The 24,950-nt window shown below is 38.0% G+C and overlaps 1 protein-coding gene across 2 annotated transcripts in view; it reads right to left on the bottom strand.

The window, feature by feature from the left end:
- The window catches only part of ERICH2 (glutamate rich 2), a 32,787-nt gene that overhangs the window by 7,453 nt on the left and 384 nt on the right, over positions 1 to 24,950 (bottom strand). Inside the window, exons 1-7 of one of the 2 annotated variants that reach the window (XM_077751124.1) lie at positions 24,615 to 24,950; positions 24,454 to 24,499; positions 16,791 to 16,839; positions 16,527 to 16,560; positions 14,016 to 14,111; positions 11,577 to 11,725; positions 7,862 to 8,049 (exon numbers count right to left, since the gene is read on the bottom strand). The exon at positions 24,615 to 24,950 is cut by the window's right edge and continues 384 nt beyond it. In XM_077751124.1, the coding sequence (XP_077607250.1) occupies positions 7,862 to 8,049; positions 11,577 to 11,725; positions 14,016 to 14,111; positions 16,527 to 16,560; positions 16,791 to 16,839; positions 24,454 to 24,499; positions 24,615 to 24,950 (898 nt within the window). Of the gene's footprint in view, positions 1 to 7,861; positions 8,050 to 10,718; positions 10,776 to 11,576; positions 11,726 to 14,015; positions 14,112 to 16,526; positions 16,561 to 16,790; positions 16,840 to 24,453; positions 24,500 to 24,614 lie in introns of those variants that run through there. The other variant, XM_077751125.1, reaches the window with a different exon arrangement.

The raw sequence follows: 24,950 nt of genomic DNA, 5'->3' as shown, positions 1-24,950 counted from the left end.
ACACACTACTTAATAATTTCAGAATACACAGATTGGTTCAACTGGCAGAGATAGTAAAGACATTCATCATTTTAATGTCCCTTTGGTTCAGATACAGCTTTTTTTTTTGTAAACTTAGTCCATAATTACATGACAATATTTAGTAAAAAAAAAAAAAGTAGATTTACAATTACTTATATTTAAAAAAATTTTTAATGTCTTCTTTCTTTTTTTTAAATGTTTTATTTATTTCTGAGAGACAGAGAGAGACAGCATGAGCAGGGGAGGGTCAGAGAGAGACACACACACACACAATCTGAAACAGGCTCCAGGCTCTGCGCTGGCTCTCAGCACAGTCTGACGCAGGGCTGGAACCCACAAACTGTAAGATCATGACCTGAGCCGAAGTTGGATGCTTAACTGACTGAGCCACCCAGGGGCCCCTCATTTTACTATTAAAAGAAAATTTTTTTAAACATTTACTCATTTTTGAGAGACAGAGAGAGACCTAGCATGAACAGGGGAGGGGCAGAGAGAGAGGGAGACACAGAATCCAAAGCAGACTCCAGGCTCTGAGCTGTCAGCCCAGAGCCCAACGTGGGTGTGGGGCTCAAACTCATGAATCGTGAGCTGAAGTTGGATGCTTAACCAACTAAGCCACCCAGGCGCTCCTTGTTTCACTGTTATTATATTTTTATTGTTACAAAATAATAAATATTTTGTATGTAGGAAATTTAAAAGCTAAATAAACACATTCTGTCCCCAATTAAAAAGCATTTATATTTCTACCATACAGAAATGTTTATTGTTAGCATCTCTATTGTATCATTTTAGTATTTTTACATAAATAAACACATATTCACAAAAACTAGGATTATTCAGTAACTTTTTTTGCTTAATTTAGAGAGAGCATGTGTGTAAGTAGGAGGGAGGAGGGAGGGGGGGAGGGAGAAAGAGAGAATCTTAAGCAGGCTCCATGCTCAGTGCAGAGCCCCATGCAGGGCTGGATCCACTTGGGATCATGACCTGAGCGGAAATCAAGAGTCAGAGAAAGCACAAGTGGGGGAGGGACAGAGAGAGAGAGGGAGAGAAAGAGAATCCCAAGCAGGTTCTAGTCAGTGTAGAGCCTGATGTGGGGTCGATCCCACAAACCAGATCATCATTATTTGAGCCAAGGTCAGTCACTTAACCGACTGAGCCATCCAGGCAGCCCTCAGCAACTTTTAAAAAATAAACCACATATGATGATAATTTTCTCCCCATAAAATTAAATAGTCTTATATATTTTTTATTTAGGCTACAGTTTATTAAACTAATGTCCTATTCTAACTTCTTTAGACTGCTTCCATTAAAAATAACCCTAAATTTGGATGACTATTCTTGTTTGTGTGTAATATATTCTGAACACTAGGTACACTAGGCTTCCTCTGCAAGAGACAAGGGCATGGAGTATTAGAAGAGACACTTCCCACATGTTTCTAGACAACTGATATATACCCAAGCACCATTTTAAGAAGTTCTCTACCAATTTTCTTAGTTTCTTCCACAGGTATGATTATATTTACATTTTTTTTTCACAAATAGTTTATTTGTCAAGTTGGTTTCCATGTAACACCCGGTGCTCATCCCCACAAGTGCCCTCCTCCATGACCATCTGCCCCCCTCCCCTCAATACCCATCAGTCCTCAGTTTGTTCTCAGCATTCAAGATATATTTACATTTTTTTAACAGAAAGAGAACATTTCTGCAGATTTTTCTATGTCATTACTTTCACCACAATCCCCACTTTTTCACATATTAACAAATGCTGTTAAACTCATCAAAGAGAATCCTGTTATTATTTAAGATTTTTTTAAACATATGTTTATTTTTGAGAGAGAGAGACATAGCGCAAGCAGGGGAGGGGCAGAGAAAGGGAGATACAGAATCTGAAACAGGCTCCAGGCTCTGAGCTGTCAGCACAGAGCCCAACATGGGGCTTGAATCCATGAACCATGAGATAATGACCTGAGCAGAAGTCGGAGGCTTAAGCAACTGAGCTACCAAGGTGCCCCTGTTATATTTTTAAAATCTAATTTTGTCTATTAAGACCTGTTCATTTTTATTCCTATTTGTGGTTTCCTTCCATTTTAATTATCGTATCTTGTGGTTTATCTAGGTTATTCTTTTTTCAAATATCCTGCTCTTAAATGGATGTATTAATTTGGTTTTTACTTTGAATTTTATTTAATTATTTTCATTTTTCTTATGTTTGTTTTATTCTTTTCCTAGGCATTACTATTTCATTTTTTGTCATTCCCCTTTTAATCATCATTGTCATCACTGAAATATTCAAAACCTTAAGCTCTTTTCAAAAGCTTTAATATTTAGTGTTGTGGTTATCACTATTTTCTAAGTAGTTTGCAAGTTTAGTTTTCATTTTTATTTGTAATTCAAGTGTCATCCAGAAGAATACCTTTTACTTTTAAATAGTTTTGTTATCGTAGTTATTTTTATTTTCAATGCTTAGTTTAATTGATCACAGTCAGAGAGTGTGACAGGTATCATATACAGCTATTATTTACATTTTTAAAATCTTTATGGAAAATTTAAATATACACAAGTAGAAAACCAGTAAAAGAAGTATACATTTTCAATTTTCATCTTTAGAAATTAATATTTTGCCAATCTGATTTTATCAATATTACTACATTCTTTTCCCCACTCTGCTTAGATTATTTTAAAACTTTTTACAGATATCATCTCATTTCACTTTAAAGTAAAAACCCAAGGACACTACAGCTATTACACCTAACCAAATTAACAAAAATTTCTCAATATCAATTAATATCTAGTCTACTTCATGAAGATTTATATTAATAATACTAGCCTCAAAAAATGAAAAGGAGCATGGAATCAAAATCAAAATGTACTTTACACCTACGAATTTTTGTTGTTAACAAAAACAACAACAACAAATATATATTTCTTTTAACAGTTCAAAATGCAGCGAAATTAAGAAATTCACCTAATAGGGGCGCCTGGGTGGCTTAGTCGGTTAAGCGTCTGACTTTCGCTTGGGTCATGATCTCGCGGTTCGCGGGTTCGAGCCCCGAGTCAGGCTCTGTGATGACAGCCAGTTCAGAGCCTGGAGCCTGTTTCGGAGTCTCTGACTCCCTCTCTCTCTGACCCTCCCCTGCTCACACGGTCTCTCTCTCTCTCTCTCTCTCCTAGAAATAAATAAAAAATATTAAAAAAAAAAAAAAGAAATCTACCTAGTGGATATTTGGCTAAAGACTTCTCATGAGAATTGCTTAAAACTGCAAGGTCAAGCTAAAGTAAGAAGACAGGTTTAAAAAAATTGGTTTTACATTAAATTATTTATGACATTCAAAATAAAGAGATGGGACTTCCAGGGAAGATGGCAGAGTAGGAGGACCGTAAACTCACTTTGTCCCTCAAATACAAGTAGGGAACACTTGTATCACTGCAAACAACCCAGATAATGACCCAAAGACTGGCCAAACAAATTCCACAACTGAATATAGAAAAGAGGCCACATCAAAGAGGGTAGGAAGGATGAGGATTCAGTGGCAACTTAAATCCCATGGATCTGACCGCTGGAGGAAGGGATCCACAGATGCAGAAGGGGGAGAAACAGACTATCAGATAAAGGGAGCCAGCAAGGGGAAGAGGAATCCCCACAGCATTTGGCTTTGAAAATCACAGAGGCTGAATTTTGTGAGTGCTTACGTCCAGAGGGAGGGACTCAATGCCTGAAACTTTAGAAACCAGCAGCCTGGTCTGTGGGAGAGCTCAGAGGGTGATAGGAAGTGGAGCTCCTACCCTTAAAGAGAAAGCACAGCAAACATCCTTCAGAGATACAGCTTGGAAACAGTCTGAAAGATGCCTTGGGCATATGGGAGGAAGAGTTGGTGACCAAACCAGGAACTTGCGGAGGAACTTCTCCAGGAACAAAGGAGCTGGCAGGCTCCATTTCCCTCCCCTGCCCCTTATCATAAACACACAAATACCAGTGGGAACCAGCACAATACTGGCATTCACTACCTATCCTGCTTACACCACACCCCGCCCCCTCCAGCCAGGCCTGCCTCAGTCCTGGTGCTGCAGATCCTCTCTCCTAGAAGACCCCTGCACACCTTGCCAGCAGTGCCTCTCCTGACCTCTCACAGAGGATGTGCACTTTGTTAAAACTGCACCCCCTGCCTGCTCATGTTTTGCGGAACAGCCAGCTCTGTCTCCGTAGTGGCTGCATGTGCCCTGTGGAAGAAGACCAGTGCCACCTAATTAAAAATGCACAGCCTGCTCACTACTTACAAGAGACCATAGCTGACTTTCCTAACTCACAGAAACAGACACAGAGAGTTAGGCAAAATGAAGAGACAGAGGAATATATTACAAATGAAAGAACCAGACAAAATCACAGTAAGAGACCTAAGCAAAATGGATATAAGTAATATTTCTGATAGAAAATAAACAGTAATGATCAGAAAGACATTTACTGGACTTGAGAAAAAGGTGGAGGACATCAGTGAGACCCTTAACACAGAGATAAAAAAAAGAACCAATCAGAGATAAAGAACACAATAAACAAAATCAAAATACACTTGATGAATAAATGGCAGGCTGGAAGAAGCAGAGGAACAAATGAATGAGCCAGAAGACAGAGTCATGGAAAGTAATCAGGCTGAACAAATGAGAGAAAAAAGAATTATGTAAAACAAGACTGGACTTGGGGAAATCAGCGACTCCATCAAGCATAATAACAATCACATTATTGGGATCCCAGAAGAAGAAAAGAGAGAATTGTGAGCAAAAAATTTATTAGAAGGAATAACAGCTGAAAATTTCCCTAATCTGGGGAAAGAAATAGATACCCAGATATAGGAGGCACAGAGATCCTAACAAAATCAACCAAAGGAGGTCCACACTATAGGAATCAAAATGGCAGAAAATAGTGATAAAGAAAAGAAAATTTAAGCAGTAAAAGAAAAGAAGACAGTTACATATAAGGGAAACCCCAAAGGTTACCAGTGGATTTTTCAGCAGAAATCTTGTAGGCCAGAAGGGAGTGGCATGACATATTCAAAGTGCTAAATGTGAAAAACCTGCAGCCAAGAATACTCTATCCAGCAAGGCTATCATTCAGAATAAAATGAGATAAAGGGTTTCTCAGACAAACAAAAACTAAAGGGGTTCATGACCACTAAACTAGCCCTATAAGAAATGTTAAAGGGGATTCTCTGAGTGGAAAAGAAAGAGCAGAAGTCAGAGTATGAAAGGTAGGAAACGCAAAAGTAATAAGACTAAATATTTCTATTAAAAAATCAGTCAAGGAATTCAGAAAATAAAAGGATGTAAAATATGACACCATATACCTAAAACATGGTGAGAAGAATGGGTTCAACTTTAAGTGACTATCAACGTAATATAGACTGCTATATGCAGAAGATGTTATATACAAACCTAATGGTAACTACAAATCAAAAACCACTAATAGATATGCAAAGAATAAAGAAAAAGGAACCTAAGTATATCACTAAAGAAAGCCAACAAATCATTAGAGCATGAGAAGGCTTAGAGAAAAACTACAAAAACAACCATAAAACAAGAGCAAAATGGCAATACATACAAATCTATTAATAATTACATTGAGTGTGGGGCGCCTGGGTGGCTCAGTCAGTTAAGCGTCCAACTTCAGCTCAGGTCATGATCTCATGGTTCCTGGGTTCGAGCCCCACATCGGGCTCTGTGCTGACAGCTCAGAGCCTGGAGCCTGCTTCAGATTCTGTGTGTCCCTCTCTCTCTGACCTTCCCCTGCTCACGCTCTCTCTCTCAGAAATAAATAAAACATTAAAAAAATAATAATTACATTGAGTGTAAATGGACTAAACACTTCAATCAAAAGACATAGGGTGACAGAGTGGATAAAAAAAACAAACCCATCTACATGCTGCCTACAAGAGACTCATTTCAAACCTAAAGACACTTGCAGACTGAAAGTGGAGAGATGGTGAAACATTTCTCATGCATATGGATGTCCGAAGAAAGCTGGGGTAACAATACTTATAGCAAACAAACTAGACTTTAAAACAAGGACTATTACANGGGGATGAGCATGGAAACCAACTTGACAATAAACTATCTGTAAAAAAAAAAAAACCAACCAAGGACTATTACAAGAGACAAAGAAGGGCACTATATAATCATAAGGGGGGCAACCCAATAAGAAGATATAATAATTTAAAATATTTATTTGGTATTTTTTGGACAAATACCCAGTAGTGCAATTATCTATCAATGAGCACTTGGACTGCATCCATAATTTGGCTACTGTAAATAATGCAGCTATAAACATAGGGGTGCATGTATCCCTTTGAATTAAGTGTTTGTGTGTTTTTGTAAATATTTATGCACCCAACATGGTGGCATCCAAAAACATGAAACAGTTAAAAACAAACTTAAAGGAACTAATCAATAGTAGTAATACAATAATAGTAGATGACTTTTTAACACCTCACTTACATGGAGGGACAGATCATCCAAACAGAAAATCAATAAGGAAACAGTGGCTTTGAAAGACACACTGGGCCAGATGGATTTAATATATATTCATAACATTCCATATTAAAATAGCAGAATACACACTCTTTTCTAGTGCACATAAAGCATACTCCAGAATACAGCACATATTATTTTACAAAACAAGTTTCAACAAATTCAAAAAGATCAGTAATGCCATGCATCTTTTCTGACTACAACTCTGAAACTAGAAATCAACCATAAGAAAAAATCAGGAAAATCCATAAATACATAAAGGTTAAACAACATGCCAGTAAACAATGAATGGATCAACTTAGAAATCAAAGAATTAAAAAAACAAATGGAAACAAACAAGAATGAAAACACAACAATCTAAACCTCGGGATATAGCAACAGTGGATCTAAGAGAGAAGGTGATAGGAATGCAAGCTGCCTCAAGAAGCACCCAGAACTGAAGAGAGCTCATGTTTTCTCCAGCCAGAGCAGAAGTTCCTCTTAATACAGAGTATTGGGAAGAGTCCTCATAAGGACATTGCCTTAGTAGTGTCCCTACAATATACAGGCTACCCTGGGCCCTCCCAACAAAGCTTAAAAGGCAAGACTCAAAAAGAGAAACCTGCTTCCAAGAACCTCAGCTATGTCCCAGATCAAAGTCCAAAAATATTTAAAGGAAAAAAACAAAAGTTTGTACAAAAGAACATAAAATTTATAACGTCTATGATTTAATAAAAAAAAAAATTACAGGCATGCAATGATGCAGAAATAGATGAGCCATATACTGGAGAAAACTTATGCAAAAGAAACCAACCTAGAATTGACAAAACGATAGCACAGCAGACAAGCATGTTAAAATATCTATTATAAATGTCATATGCTTAAAAGTAAAATATGAATATGATGAGAGAAATAATAGATATAAAAATATTTAAATAAAACTTCTAGAGATGATAAAATATCTGAAATTTTATACACATACACATATATGGAGAGAGAGAGGGAGAGAGGAAGGGAGGGAGAATGGGATTGACAGTGGAGTGTAACTATAAGAAAAGATCATGAACTTGAACTATCATGGTGCCCAGCTGTGTAGAAAGCATCCATTAAAGCAGTCCTTGCAGAATTTTGTGCCAAAACTTTTATTCCTGTTTCTGCCTTTACCAGAGTAAGTCACTTCCAGAATGTTCTCTCACCTCTTACTTCCAAGTGAGAGATGGGTATCTACGTAAGCATCTGTGTATGGGCAAGGATTTTTTTTTACTATTTTTTAAATCTTCAAGACTACATACAGTTATTTTAATATTTTTAACTTTTTACATTATAATGCACAAGTTAAACTTACTTCTGCCATTAACTCTAATGGGGCATGAGTATCCTTATTACGGTTACGGTCTTCATCATTATCATCATCATTGGTATCATCTTCACCATCATCATCTGTCGATTCAGATAACTTATCATCAGTATCCTGAAGGTAATATTCGTTATTTTTCTCCTGCTCTGAAAAGACTGAATCTTTGCCCACTTGACCTAAAATAGAATATGCATATTTTAAAAAAATTTTATTTTTACTTTAGAGAGAGAGAGAGAGAATGCATGCATGCAAGCCAGGGAAAGGGGCAAAGGGAGAGAAAGGGAGAGGGAGAATGGGAGAGGGGGAGGGGGAGGGGGAGGGGGAAGAGAGTGAACGAGGGAGAGGGAGAGGGAGAGGGAGAGAATCTTAAGTAGGTTCCATGCTCACCACAGAGCCCAATGCAGGGCTAGATCCTGTGACCCTGGGATCATGACTTGAGCCAAAATCAAGAGTCAGACGCTCCACCCAGGCACCCCAGAAAATGCATAATTTAATCAATAAATATTGAAAAGTTCAAAAATTAAAAATGGTTCCTCCCTGGGGCGCCTTAGTGGCTTAGTCGGTTAGGCGTCCAACTTTCGCTTAGGTCATGATCTCGCGGTTCGTGGGTTCGAGCCCCGCATGGGGCTCTGTGCTGACTGCCAGCTCAGAGCCTGGAACCTGTTTCAGAGTCTGTGACTCCCTCTCTCTCTGACCCTCCCCTGCTCACACTGTCTCTCTCTCTCTCTCCTAGAAATAAATAAAACATTAAAAAAATGGTTCCTCCCAAATTAAAATGTAATAGGTGTACATATTTACTATATAGTTCCCTGTTCTGGAGGTTTTTTTTTTTTCATGACTAAACAGCACTGCAATGAACTTACCTGATTTCCATTTCCAAAAGAAGGAATAAAACTGCCAAGAGGAAAAAACCCAAACCAGTAACACTGAACTTATGTTAGTGTTGTTTGGTGCTTAAAATTTTAATAAATAGAAAATAGTTTTATGTAAAATATTATTTCAAGAAAAAAAGAAATTAATACTATTCTACCTCCAGAAATACATTTCCTAAATTGTTCTTATAGGAAGGTAAATATGAAATAAGGAGCCTGGAGAGGCTGAGAAGAAAATACTAATTCTTAGGCAGGTCATGTCACTGCTTGGATACTTGAGAATAAAGTTCTTTCTCAACACACACCACAAATTAGAAAAGAGACATGTGAAGTATTCTATCTATAACCAGAAGTTACATAACATTAGTAATGATTTTTCTAGTGTCAAAACACAATAGTTATGAAATGCAGATGACTGAAAAATAAAAATAAGCACTAATGACTACCCATTCAGTGCCCAGCACTAATGTAGAGTCCCACGAACCCAAAAATTAGTTTTTGATCTCAGGGCACTCATTCACACTCTAACTGGGAAGTCAGAAACATAGTAGATAGTAATAAAGCAGTATGGAAGTACGGAGATAAAGATGTGTGCTGGGTAAACGACAGAACAAAGGAGGGCCCCATGCCAATCATGTGGTGGTCAGAAATTGCCCAGTCTGAATGAGTGGATTAGTTTTTCTAAGGAAGGAGACAGCATGAGCCAACAAAGAAACAAGAATGTGCTACAAGGCACTTTGACACTGCTTAGGGGCCAAGGTAGAGACTAAAATGGTGACAGATGTGGCTGGAGGGGTAGTTAGATTAATGGAGCCTTGTGGGCCAGGAGCCTTGGAGTTTGGACTATATCCTAAAAGTAAACCCTACTAATAATGGATTTTAAGTAGGAAACCAAATATGGTCAAATCTGCATTTCTAGAGGAAGACTTGGTAAGGACGGTGGAAAGTATATTTGAGGGGAGACCAAAAAAATAAAAAGAGCAAGGAGAGAGGTTATAGGTCTCTTTAAAAAGTCTAGGTAAGAGATATGATTAATGACAGGGCACTGGTAAAACAGGGATGGAGAAGAGGAGGTAGATTAGAGAAATACTGAAGTAAAGTCTCCATGACACAATCTACTGGAACATTTTCCAACAGTACAATTCTTACACTATCTGCATCCATTTTGCCGTATGAGTATCACCTATACTAATTACTCAGTATTTTTATTGAATCTATTTTTTAACATAAGTTTTAGCAGACCACAAATATTATCATCCATGAAACTGATGGATGAATAAAAATAACATAATCCCAACAAACATTATATGTCATTACTCTTCTGAACATTAGCTATGTTAACTCATTTAATTCTCTCAACATCTCAATGAGGTGTGTACTATATCCACTCTGTTCATAGATGAAACTGAGAGACAGAGAGGTTAAATAACCCACTCAACTTCATGCCACTAATTAACTGGTGGATCTGGGAGTCAGTTTGGCTCCAGAGTCCATATTCATAACCATGTCTTATTTTTTTTCTAACATACATTAAAATGTATTATCATTAAACTCATTTTTTTTTTTAAGTTACTATGTGTTTCCTAAAATTATCTCTCTGGGAAATACTACTGAGTGAGCTTGTCAACTGCTCTGGCTCTACCAATGTCTTTCAGTTTCAACCCGAACTTGTGTGAAACCTCGCCTCTTGTAAGATTTTGAGTGTCTGGAAGTCTTGTGAGATGCTTTCCTTGATGGGAGTTTGGCTATTAGCTACTCCAAATCATGTAGAAACACCTGTGTCAGAAATAAAATGAAGAAATCCAGAGAGCTCGAGAGATGACGATGTTAAGACAATGCAGGCCAGAAACTCCAAAAAGCTGATAAAATTCCATATTCCAAAGCAAACACTTGCTTAAACAAAAAAATGCTATCCTGAAACGGAATACCAGTCCTTCCAGGAGCAGGATGGCTGGGCTCTTTAGGTCATCTACCTGCTTCTTTTTCATTAATTGTCTCCATCAGCTCACAGCCACCTTGATCTTCCAGTGGGTACCCAGCCTGTTCACAGACTCATTATACTGATGTCATCAGGGGAAGGTCATAATCAGGAATTAAGGACTTCATGTGAACTGTGAGACGTCACAGGAACTGTCTCATTTAATTCACAAACACTGAGCCATTTATTTACATTATAGCACCCACCACAACCTGTCACTGCCTTATTTTTCTGTTGTTTATTATTTATTTTTAATAGTTGACTATCTCCCACTAGAACGTAAGTTCTATAAAGGCAAGGACCTTGCCTATTTGCCAACTATTGTATCTACAGCTTCGTTTTAAAAATTTTTTTTTTTAATTTTTAAAAATTTATTTCTGAGAGAGAGATAGAGACAGTGTGAGCAGGGGAGGGTCAGAGAGAGAGAGACACACAGAAACCGAAGACAGGCTCCAGGCTCTGAGCTGTCAGCACAGAGCCCAACACGGGGCTCGAGATCATGACCTGAGCCGAAGTCGGACATTTAACCGACTGAGCCACCCAGGCACCCCTGTATCCACAGCTTCTAAAACAGTCCTGGAAATCAATAAATCATTGTTTAATGAATGGAAGTTAATGCTTTCATTGGTATTTTAATTCATTCTAAAATTTAATACCTCATCATTATCATTTTATATAATGTATAGCATGGCTGCCATATCTGTTTATCAGAATCATCTGATATACAAATTTCAAAAATTATAGTACACGTTCCTCTGACTTGCTCCAGACATACAGAGTTGTCAGAATCCCAAGTCATGGAAGAGGGCTCAAAGAGAAGCTGCATTTACTCACATAAAACAAATGTTCTTACCTGTGCCTTCCTTTAAGAAGGAAGATGACCATAGTTTAGACTGTAGATTTATTTCTGTATCTTTATTTTCAATACTGTTTGAAGATGCTCTATTTCTAGTATTCCTTAAAGAGGCTAGTTTTTCAATATTTTTTGAAGGGACTTCCCTCCTAAATGTTAAAATAAATAGTGAAAAAATAATTTCCTAGGTCACAGTTCTGCTTGAAGCTTCATATGGGTTCATATCCACGCGCATACATGCGCACACACACACAATGCAAACAGAATATATCAACAATAAAGTAAATAGTTAAAATGTAATATCGTCTTTGTGGAAGAACATTTAAAATAATTTTTATTGATAATTATTTTACTTCTACCTAGCATTTGTCATTGTGTAATGATTATAAAAATCTTTTCAGAGTTCTTTAACATAGAGCATACAAGCACTCAATTATACGAGTGTCTTTGGCACATCATTACAACACATTGGAATAAAACTAGGAACGCTAGCCTTGGGTTTTTTCTAGGTTTATCAATCAATACTTACCATTGCTAAATGCAACACTCATGGAGTCCAACACTAAGATCAACCCTTGGTCATAACATAAACTAACCTGCCTTTTCATTAAGTAGCTGAAATAGAAGTGGGTTAATTTTCTCTTTCAGCCTTTAAGGCTGAAACTTCGTGTCAAAAATAATGCATTAAGATAGAAGATTCTTGCGTGGTATGCTTTGTTTACAGATAGGTACTTATGCTGGTGGAAAAGTAATCCCAAGTTTGTTTTCTGGGGTCTTAAGATTTTTTAAATACATCTCCTTTACCAAGATTTAAAAAAAAAAATAAACTTCTGCTTTGTGTGTCAAGATATAAAAAGACGTGAGGTATTTTTCCTCCAAAGTTACGGTGGCTCTTTTTCCCCACTGACATGTGAATCCAGAACATGAGTACAGTTAAGTCAGTGATCTTGTGTACCGTGATTTAGCAAACAGGCTGGACACCTTATTATATTCTTAACACTATGGGAGGGAATAGAATCTTCACTTCCTCAATATATGCTTTTAAAGCAAAACCCCTCTCTGGTAATGAAAAATGCAAAGTTGATTTACATTTGTTCTGCTTCTGACTTTCTTGATTTTCTAATTGTGAAAGAAAGTATCCAAGAAGAAACTCTATATATAAAAAGTTGAGAAATCAGTTAAGTATTTAATTTCTAGTCTGATTAGATTCCCATTATGCCAAAGGTTGCCACAAGTGATTATTAAAATTTATATGCTCTAATAACTAATCTAAATAAAAGAGCTTTACTGCCTCCCCCTCTTCATGAATCAGTGTTTCACAGAATCTAAGATAACATGTATTTATTATAAGACATAATGTTATTTAAAAAAGAAAAACCACTTCCAAGTTTAAGTGTAATACATAATCAATTTTAAGAGTTCTTAAAATATGAAGAAAATATGTATGCTTTACAGTCTATGAAATATGGTACTTGCATATTCACTAAGTTATATCCCTAGGAAGGGAATTTATCTGGTATAGTTCTAGGCATTTTAATAATAGCAAATGCCTCTAACAACCTTAATGACATAACATGGAGGAAGCCAACATTCTCAATGGCCTGATATTAAATGGGATATTACTATTTGGAAGAAGTGAACATGCCATAAAAATACACATGAAAATTGGTAAAAATCATCATTTTAACAGTAAAATATGAATTCCTTTTCTGCTCACCTTCTATAGTCTTTCTCATATGTAATTTCAAAGAATCAAAGGCTCAAAGTCCAACCTCCTCTTCAACTACAAACTTTTGACTTCCAATTGAGAAAGTAACATTTATTGGTAATAACACCTCTAACCATTTAAGAAAAATTGATAAGTAGTATACTCTAAAAGATTTGTTTTCTTTAATTCAAATACAGTTACAGTTGAAGAAAAATTCAAATTTTTACTTTATGTAATATCCTTCGGAAATGGAAGGTATTTAATTTAGTTTCTACTTGGGTTGAGTCAGTCAGGTTAGATATTCTACTGAAACATTTATGCTGAAGGGTAGATAACCTAGATTTTAGGACTGTTCCTTAGTATGTTAACAGCTTTGGGCATATTTATGAAATGGCCCTATGAAATTAATAATTTTTTCAGAAAGTTTAGGTTTTAAACTTATTTATATTGGTCGAACATGGGCCTAAAACCATAATTGATTAAGACTTACTTTTCTGCGGGGCGCCTGGGTGGCTTAGTCGGTTAAGCGTCCGACTTTCGCTTAGGTCATGATCTCGCGGTTCGTGAGTTCGGGCCCCGCGTCGGGCTCTGTGCTGACTGCCAGCTCAGAGCCCGGAGCCTGTTTCAGTCTGTGACTCCCTCTCTCTCTGACCCTCCCCTGCTCACGCTGTCTCTCTCTCTCTTCTAGAAATAAATAAAAACCTTAAAAAAAAAAAAAAAAAAAGACTTACTTTTCTGAGATTTTCCTAGCTACATTTAGAGAGACTTGTGTTGGTGAGGTACAAAGTTTGCTTGCCAATCTTGATCTGCGTCCAAAGAGGCATTTACTTAAAGTATAAAAACAGAAATAAGTAAATAATGTATCATTCATGTTAGGAGGGATAAAACATATGATTATGGAAAACCTATAGACACAATTTTTCAACCTCAAAGAATTGAATGCTATGGATTTACTTCAGCCATTTCCCCCTTTTTTTTTTTTCTTTTTTGAGAGAGACAGAAAGAGAGAGAGTGAACAGGGGAAGGGCTGAGAAAAAGGAAGAGAGAATTTTAAGCAGGCTCTAAGTTCAGTGTGGAGCCTGATGCGAGGCTCTGTCCTACAACCCTGGCATCATGGCCTGAACAGAAATCAAGAGTCAGATGCTCAACTGATTGAGCCACCCAAGTGCCACCCCTTCCCCTTATCTTTAAGCTTGACACAAAGCCCAACAGATCAAAGGTTCAAAATCTATAAAATTTCATCTAGCATTAAAGGTATATTTTATTTTTATTGCTGAAATAACTTTATTGTTAATTTAGTTCAATTTGTTGGGTAGACAAAACCTTTCATACACAGGATCCATGGGGAAAAGAGGAAATAATAAATGTGGGCTTTGCATGCAGAGAAGCTTGAAACCCCTGGTTTTATAAATCTACATACTCCTTGTGCCTCAGACCAGATTAAAGAATCAATCAGAAGATTAAGGCAAATCCACTCTCACTACTTCACTTGATAGAAGAGGAGGAGGAGGAGGAAGAGGGAAGGAGGTGGAGGAAGAGGGAAGGAAGAAACGGGGAGGAGAAGTAGAAAAAGGAGGAAGAGGAGGAAAACAAAGAAGAGGAGGAAGAGGGGAGGAGGAGGAGGAAGAGGGGGGGAGGAGGAGGAGGATATATGTAATGTGGCATTTATTTTTTCTGGTTGTCTATAACACTTAATCTGAAATAAAAATAGATTCTCTGTCTTTGACCCATTACACACTCTTTCTCTTAAAATTTTTTTTATTGTTTATTTTGAGAGACAGAGAGAGCGAGTGGGAGAGGGGCAGTGAGACAGCGGGAGAGAGAGAATCTCAAGCAGGCTCTGTGTTGATAGCAGGCTACTGACATGGACTTGAACACACAAACCATGAGATCATGACCTGAGCTGAAATCAAAGAGTCAGACACTTAACTGACTGAGCCACCCAGGCAACCCCACTATTTCAATATAAACACATGTATTTAAAATATAATTTGCAACAAAAGCCAAGGTAAACTGTAATTTTCATTTTTAACTTTGACAGTATGAAAATTAAAATATACATTGCATAAGGTGAAAAATTTCCCAGCCAGTTATACTCAGAATAAACCAAAATAATATCAATTTGGCACCACTCTACCAATTTGTTAATAATTGATATGTGTTTTACAATCAATTTTCAAAGTGCAATTTTCATGGGATAAAAAATAGAATTTTTTTTTCAGGAGGGAAGAGGTCATCATATCAGGAAGGGCTTTTAAGAATTATCAGAGTCGGGTGCCTGGGTGGCTTAGTCGGTTAAGCGTCCGACTTTCGCTTAGGTCATGATCTCACGGTTCGTGGGTTTGAGCCCCGCGTCGGGCTCTGTGCTGACTGCCAGCTCAGAGCCTGGAGCCTGTTTCAGTCTGTGACTCCCTCTCTCTCTGACCCTCCCCTGCTCACGCTGTCTCTCTCTCTCTCTCCTAGAAATAAATAAAACATTTAAAAAAAAAAAAAAAAAGAATTATCAGAATCGGTGCCTTGAACAAAGCAAATACTTAATATGTAGCTACTATACTTTATAACACCAACCCCTTCAACTACTTGGGGTGATTAGTTTCCCTTATTTAATAGTAATGATTCATCTCATAGTAAATAAAGAATCTTTAATTTAAAAAAAAAATTTTTTTTAATGCTTTTTATTTATTTCTGGGAGAGAGAGAGACAGCATGAGAAGGGGAGGGTCAGAGAGAGAGGGAGTCACGGACTGAAACAGGCTCCAGGCTCTGAGCTGGCAGTCAGCAAAGAGCCTGACGCGGGGCTCGAACCCACGAACCGCGAGATCATGACCTAAGCGAAAGTCGGACGCTTAACCGACTAAGCCACCCGGGCGCCCCAAGAATCTTTAATTTTAGAGTAAATATTAATTTAAAGGGATATCCTGAAAGAAATGAGCAAATACCAAGAGAAAACAGGAATGAGCAATGGAAATTATATAAGTAAAATACAGATTACTTGGTATTTAAGCATTTAAAAAGTGGAAGTGAATATTATCTATACCTCTGTACTTTTATCAAAATTCATTTTTCATTTTAAATGTCCTTTTATCCAAAGTAACAACTGCTTTAACCGAAGCAAAAGCTAAAGTGCTAATCCATGCATTTCTGGCCTTTCAAATTTAATTGGGTGACAAATGATTGCATTATCTAGTTCTAATTGCTTAAAAGGCATGTGATAGATCAGCTGCACAACTGGAGACATCTTACTCTGACATTGCTTCATTTGGCTCAATCACTTTTGCTGAAAGAGAAGAAAAGAAAAACACTACTCAGAATTTTATCTGTAGTGATGTTCCTAACAGAATTCCTGATTGATAAATATACCTAAGCAGTTTTTGAATGACAGGCAATATACTAAAGGATTTAATTGCTAAGACTTCAATCACATTCAATCAATCCAATGACTATCTTCTTAATATTTAGGACAAAATGGTGATGAAACATATTCTTTTTAAGTAATAAATCATTTACCCTTTGGATCAAACACTAGCAATCTGCCGTTCTGTCTATACTTTGGTTCCTAAAATAGAAGCAGAAATAAAAACTAGCATTATCATTAATATTTTAGTTTGAGGTATTTGGAATCATTTATGTAGCTTTTATATAAACATTTCTATTATCTAGGCTAAAATGTAACTTTACACTAAAGTCAATTATTCAAAAACCATATAAACTGATGGTAAAAGAGATCTAAAGTATCCTAAAAATAGTTTATATAGTCTTAACTTTACAACATCTGTCTTGATTAATTCCTGCAAAAAAACCCCAAAATATTAAAACTTCCCAAGTCTTTAAATGCTGTATAAATTTAGACTATAAATAAAACAATACAGAACTCTGTCAGAAGGGTATTAAATATTGTGTGTGTGTATGTGTGCGTGTGTGCGTGTGTGTGTATGTTTAGTAGTGTTACTTACATCCTAACTGAAAAACTTTATTCTTTTGGATTATGAAATTGGGTTAAAAAAGTCTAGAGAAATTAACACTTCCCCTTCTCCCCATTTCATCTTGGAGTTTACGTAAAAAGAGCTATAGGAATAATACTGCACGTTAAGAAAACTGATGTATTAAATAAGTCTCCAATTCTCTGTTACTGTTTTGGTTTTATATAACTTGGACTCACTCTAGATCCAGATCCAAATACAATCAACAGCAGGCTAAGGACTCTCTCTTCCTACTGAGCTGAGCCTAGAAATTATAAATTCAGCTTGGCTCATGTTTACAACACTGCTTTTCTCCCCTACTTTAACAAAATAAAACAATATACACACCAAACTATCTGCCACATTCCAGTTCATCTATGTTATGAAAAAATCCTTCATAGAGTATATTTAAGCCAGAATAAGAAACTTTTCCATGGTATTTGAAGAGTATTTTAAATAAAATATTATTTCAACAAATACATTTAGAAATTAACCTTTGATTTTATCCAAAGATACATTTTAAAATACAATTATTATCTTTAGGTTCCCCTATGTATTTATTAGTACTAATAATGTTTTCTCTGTGAATGTTTACCTTTCTTAGGTTACCCTAAGTAGATTTTCCTATAACTTAGCCCTTTACATATCTGGATAAATTTAAGTTTAATTGTAAAGAGATGAACCAACTTTTAAGGGTTTTGGTTTTTTGCTTTAAGTATGAGAGAGGCCACACTTAAATTTTTCATAAATAACAATTCACTTGCCCTCTCCTTCCCCAATACTTGTCCCTACATCCCAAGCAAGACTTCAAAAATTATTACTAGTAGTACCTACTAAGGATTTCTGGAATACAAAATTCAGGGCCAAAACTGTGGACAACAAAAGAGAAGCTCCTAGTTTATATTAAGTTTTTCTCTTTTTAAATCTGTCTGCCTCGAAATGATTTGCACTCTGTACTAATTTGCACTCTGGGTTAAGCATTAGTACATAAACTTTTGCCTCAGGCTTTGTTTTTTGGGGAATTCTGATCAAGTCACACATTATATATATTATTCATCTGATTATCCCTCTGAGAAATTTAGAGAGAGCTGAAAAGCAAGGCACCTTTTTGAGAAAAAGAGTTGTAGAAGACCAACCTCTAGCATAAATGCCCTACTTCTCCAGGGCAGGAGAGCTCAAAAGCTGAAACAATGCAATAAGGAGCCAAATGAGATCTTTACAAAAGAAATCCAAGATGATCTGTCCTGAGAAGTACTCTCTATAGATTTCCACAATTCTGTGGAAGCCCATATATCTGGGTAGACATCATCTTTATACTTAGAGCCCTTCTCTCCAAATTGCTACATTCTACCCTTTACCTGGAAGAAACATCAGTGTATACAATTTTCCCGTTTTTACCTGGTAAAAGAAAAACCTAGGGTGGGCAGATCCCAGGCCTTGATGGAAACCCAGGCTCTGCTAGGTCTGAATTTATCTTTATCTAGGAAATGTTCATTTAATCTCCTTTCATAAAATTGAATTCTATGGGGTGGAGGGCAGTATAAAGTCATAGACAAGAGTTGGGGTTCTTTAGTGAAAGAGACTGGATTCACAGCCCAGTTCTACCACTTTCCATGTAAGCTTTAGTAGGTTACTTAATTTCTTTAGGCCTCAGTTCCTCTGTCTGTAAAATAGGAATCACATTGGTGCCAACTTCATTGGATCATTGTATGGATTTAATAGGATGATTAATAGGAGGGATGCTGTACAAACAGCTTGATGTTTTATCTAAAGAAAAAAACTGCAAAAATGTCCTATGGGACTGGTTAAGATTGCTTAGGGAAACAAAGATAAGGTTTTACTGTGATTGAGACAAGCAGACTAGTTCTGAGGGCTTTTAATTAATTAATTTAAAAAAATCACCTAAGCCCCAAAGTAATGATACTTGCTTAGAAAGATCAATGACTCCAGGGAAAAAGAGTAATTGAGAACATGGGTAGAGTTAAAGCAGTGACTTAAGCTGAGACGAATGAGGTCCAGCCATTGTAGGAAAAGAAACACAATAATGGCTGACTCTGAGGAGGAGAAAGAGATGACTGCAGGACTGGGGTGGGAGACAGACTTTTACTTTATGTCCATTTGTATCTTTATCTCTCTCTCTTTTTTAATGTTATATTTATTTCTGAGAGAGAGAGAGACAGTGTGAGCAGGGGAGGGTCAGAGAGAGAGGGAGACAGAGAATCTGAAGCAGGCTCCAGGCTCTGAGCTGGTAGTCAGCACAGAGCCCGACGTGGGGCTCGAACCCACGAACCGCGAGATCATGACCTGAGACAAAGTCAGACGCTTAACCGACTGAGCCACCCTGGCACCCCCATTTGTATCTCTTGAACTTTGAACAAAATAAATGTATATCTATTTTTTAAAAAGCAATTTAAAAAATTTACAACGCCATTTAACTCTCTATGTTTATTCGCCTCTTACAGGCATGTAAGCGGTATGTTGGCTTTTGTGCCACCTAAATTCTCTTCTCCGCCCAGTGGCCCTTAGTCAAACTGAGATCATAATATCCAGAAAGAATGGTATACATATGCACACTTTGTATATTCATCACTATTATATATGGTTAATGTTAACATCACAACATTCAATTAATCAGATTTGAGTCTTTACCAAGTATATACCCTCTGGCTTTTGGAACATAGGGAGACTCTTCTGATGTCTTTCAACAGTCTAGTGGTAAAGGGAACAACAGTTATGACAGTTCCCAATTTCCATGTCTATATCATGTCCCAATACTCAATGTCTATTTACAACAAATATTTGATGAATACCTACTATGTGTCTTAACACAAATAAGTCTGTGATAAGCTCTAGGGATACAAGAGAAGCTCAGAATTTTATAGGGGAAACAACTACTAACTTTTCTACATAAAGGACAGACCAAGCTTCAAAGTACTGTATTAAATGCTTCCTGCTAATGTAATTTTCCATAATGCCCAAACAGGATCAATCAAATCCCTTCTTTTGAGCTCATGGATGGGAGATAGCCAAGGAAAGTCAGCAGGCAGTGGAGACTGAATTGGAAAGACAAAGGAAGAGTCTAGTCAATAGAACTATTCTCAAACAACTTTCAGTTGCAGAATCCAGTTCTGAGGCATGTCCTCCAGGTTTGCTATATTCCCTCAGGTATTATGATTCCTACAAATATCCCTAGATCATGGCTTTGTTCTACCTGCTATAGGAAGCAAGAGTCAGGCTTCACAATGAAGGTGACATTTCCTTAGTCAAGTAGGCAGTCAACAGAAGGGGAAGAACAGTCAAGCAGTGTCTTAGAAAATGGCAATAGGTGAAGTTGGATATATGTGGGAGCAAAGTTTAAAAGTCATTAGTTATCACATGCTAAGGGTTTGGGGTTTTAAACAGTAAGCAATGGAAAGCAAACCAAGGTTTTGAAGCATAATCATATGATTAGAACTATCTTAGAACAGAAATTCTGTGGAGAGTAAACTGGAGAGAGAAGGAGGTGGGGAAATCATTTAAAAGGCTACTGCAGTCATCAGGGGCTGGCAAACTACAGCTCATGGGCCAAATATGACTCATTGCCTACTCTTACAAATGAAATATTTTTGGAACAGACATGCTTGTTTGTACATTGTCAATGGCAGCTTTCAGAGTACAATGGCAAAGCTGAATGGTTTCAACAAAGACTGTCTGGCCTACAAAGCCTATAATACATATTATCTGGCCCTTTACAGAAAAAATTTGCCAAATCCTAGTCCAGAGGAAAAAAGGATTATGTACAAAGCCATGAAGATACACTTGGGACCAAAAGAGAGGTAAAACTGAGGGTCACTAGGCATAGAAGTGAGGGAGAAGAAAAGAAGTGTATGGATAACTAGGGTGTGGGTACGAGAGGAGGGACATTTGGGGGAGCAGGGATAATGAGTTTATTTGGGGGAAATCCTGAGCTGGAGATGTCTGTAGATCATCTGAAATCAAGTGATGTTCCATTCTGTTAAAGAGTTAGAACTGAAGACAAAAGATGATTTATAGGATAGCTGTGAAAAAGTGGGAATGGATGGCCTAACCCATGTAGAATAAGACTAGGCCAAGGATAGAATCCTGACAAATACCAACATTTAAGAAGCAGGTGGGGGACACTGGGGTGGCTCCAGTCGGTTAAGCATCCACCTTTGGCTCAGATCATGATCTCGTTGTTCATGAGTTCAAGCCCCGCATCAGGCTCTGTGCTGACAGCTCAGAGCCTGGAGCAGGCTTCAGATTCTGTGTCTCCCTCTCTCTCTGCCCCTCCCCCAACTTACTCTGTCTCTCTCTCAAAAAGATAAAATAAAATAAAAATAAACATTAAAAATTTTTTAAAAAAGAAAGAAAAATACTGAATGACTAATATAAAAGATGAGTAGTACTAATCAGAAGATAAATGTACCCAGTTAATATATAAAATGTACATGACAAAGTGGTTTATAAAGCCATAATTATGTGATTATATATGTTAAGAAATATTGTTTATTTTGTAAATTAAAATGTACTTTGGGGTCAGGATGGAGGTCATGATGGGCTCGTTTCTTAAAGAAAGGGTTTAGTGCTTAGCATTTTAACTATATTAGTCTGGATTCTTGGTTGCAAGTTACAGAAACCATGTTCAAGTTAGCTTAGGCAAAAGAAGAAAAGTGTTGGCTCATAGAATCCCAGAGTTAAATACCCAAGTTGTGTGGAAGTAGGAATGGTGGATACAGCTGTGTTCAAGGAGGGGCATGGGGTTTTTCCCTTGTTCATCTCAGCTTCTCCCTGCAGGTGCGTTTCATTCTTCTCTCTCCTTGCAGACAGATTTTCTACACATGGTGCAACACATGAGTTTTATGTGGTGCTGTTGTAGCATTTATGGAAAAACTGACTCTCTCAATAAAAACTCCACTCAAAGGCCCAAATGGTTCAGCTAGTTTTTTTGGCTACAAAGAACTGAAAAACTCAAGCACCTCATAAACTGTGCTCATAAATATTTGTTGAATAGGAAGGAAGAAAGCAAAAGAAAGTTTTAAACTAGAACGTTGCGATCCAATTTGGTAGTCACTAGACATATGTGGTTGTTGAACACCTGAAATGTGATTGGTTCAATTTAAGATATGTATAGATTATAGACTTCGTACTAAACAAAGAACATAGGGGCACCTGGGTGGCTTAGTCGGTTAAGCGTCCAATTTCGGCTCAGGTCATGATCTCATGGTTTGTAGGTTCGAGCCCCGTGTCAGGATCTGTGCTGACAGCTAGCTCAAAGCCTGGAGTCTCTTTCAAATTCTGTCTCCCTCTCTCTGACCCTCCCCTGCTCACGCTGTCTCTCTCTCTCTCTCTCTCTCTCTCTCAGAAATAAACATTAAAAAAAATTTTTAAATAAAAAATTTAAAAAGAATATAAAACATCTGATTCCCTTACACCTCTAGTTAAGTGTTCACTAACCAGCAGCCAAAGAGGTTTCATTTGGATTCTGTAGGTTTCAAAAAACCTTTTATACACTGAGTTACCAGCATTCAAAATTCACCTTTCACAAAATTCTCCTTTTAGGTTTCTCTTGTAATATCGGAAGACACACACACACAAACACATTTTCCTCCATCATCTTTATGCAATTATTTTTTCCTTTTGGGCTATTTGTTTTTATAAGCCACCTAGTATTCTAATAGGCAAAGGATGAATTAAGAAGTAGCCACATGCTCAGGCCCTGCAACTGCGATGAGGAGACAGCTGATTAAGCACCATCCTCCATCCTAGAGAAGCCTAGTGTGGACACAATAGGATTCAAGGACAATCTCCACTGCATCGCTTCAAGTGTATATAAAAAAAGGTTTTAATGATCATCATTTACATTCTAATTTAAAAGTGATTACACATATATTTTATATCTTTTCTTTACAGCATAATGTGGACCTTGGAGCCCAGACTCTGGAGCCAGATTGCTTATGTTCAAACCTCAGCAAATTGTGTGAACCTAGCCAGTTCCTTAATCTCTCTAGGATTCACTTTCCTCAACGGTAAAATGAGGACAAAAATACTACCTACCTCCTAGAGTTATAATGAGGATTAATATAGTTAACAACAAATAATAGCACCTATCTCCTCTTATGATTATAATTACTACAACTCTTCCTCCTCCTATTACCATTATTACTACACCTACCACCTAGCAAGGACAGTGCTGACAGTAAATTCTAAGAAAGCCAGGTCTAAACTCTTTCACGTGTGAGACTGGATTGAGCAAAGAAGCAGGAGAAAACACTGAACATTTAGCTCAAATGGGGGTGGTGAGGGTAGGAAGCTCTAGAATTCTGTAGTGCAGTGGAATCCCTACAAAGGTGTTGGAATTCACCTCTGGAAAAATCTTTCTTGAGAGTAAAAATAAAAAAAATTAAGGTGGATTTGGGGATCACTGCATTTGGTTTTAAGAGAATGAAACAAATGACATTTTCAGTGTCTTTTTCAGATTTATTTTTAGAAAACAATTTCCAGGAGTCTCTTGGGGGGTATGAACAAATTGGTGTAATTCACCTATGCCCTCTAGCAAGTCAAACTACAAATGTATAATTATGCCACACGTTAATTTAAGTGCCATAAGGGCACAGTGCAGAGCCTTTTTCATATCAAAGGCCACACATCTTAATTTTGCAAATCTCAAGTCAATTTCATCACCTCACAGAAGGCAGAAGACTGGACCTTAGAAGTGATTCACTGTCCCAGCCCCTCATTTTACATAAGATGAAAACAAGGTCCAGGGAGCTTCAACGATTTGTCCAAATTTCACAAGAATTTTTTTATGGCTGGGCAAGTTGTGTCTAGTGATGACTCTTAAGTACAGTGAATGCTGGCTCCTGGCCATTAAGCTGTTTCCCCAAAAAATAAAAAAATAAAAAAATAAAGGAAAAAAAAAACAGGTAAAAGAAAAAAGGTTTGTTTGTTTTAAAGGGAGGGAGAGGATCAAACGAAGTAGCTGGAAGCTCTGCGATGCAATGAGGCCATTTTCATGGTTTTCTGGGAGGGGAGGGGGCCCTTGGCGCACGGTAATGGGCAGGTCAGAGAATGGTGGTGTACACCCCCATTGAATACCCCAGTATTCAATCACACCCATGTAGACACAAACACTATATCCCTTCCCGAGTGCCTGACTACGGCCAAAGGAGGAAGGCAAGTGCAAGGTGCACCGCCAGCTCCGCTTCTCCTACCTTTTCGAGCGCCGCCTCGGCAGCCGGGGAGCCCCAGAGCCCGAACCTGCAGGGGGCAGAGAAGTTGGTGCGTTCAGGAACGGCGCCTGGGGGAGTGGGAGGCCAGGGCCGGGTCCCACTGCACGCGAGGGCGGGGAGAGGGCCCCCGTGGTGTCTCCTACCTGTCCGTGGTTCTCTCACACCGCCCGTCCTCAGGGCGGACACCGAAGGCCAGCACAGCTCGGGGTTCGCGCGGTGCCGTGAGCCAGGAGCTGAACACACTGCGTCGTCGCCAAGGAGACGAGACCCCACGCGGCGCGAGCTCTGGGAGCCGCTCTGGAAAGCGGAAGGAGAGGGGCGAGGGCGGGGCGACCTGGGGGAGCAGCTGAGGGCCGCGGAGGAGGCGGGCCGCGCCCGGGGAGCTGTGGAGGGCACGCGCCGGGGGAGGTCCTGCGAGGCCAGGTGAAGGAAGCTGAGAGAGTCCTGGACGCGGCAGAGGGGCAGAGCGAACATAGGGC

This window comes from Crocuta crocuta, unplaced genomic scaffold (assembly GCF_008692635.1).
Source record: "Crocuta crocuta isolate KB4526 unplaced genomic scaffold, BGI_CrCroc_1.0 scaffold219, whole genome shotgun sequence".
NCBI lineage: Eukaryota > Metazoa > Chordata > Mammalia > Carnivora > Hyaenidae > Crocuta > Crocuta crocuta.
The sequence above is the reverse complement of the archived record's forward strand: the minus strand, read 5'-3'. Positions and strand labels throughout refer to the sequence as shown.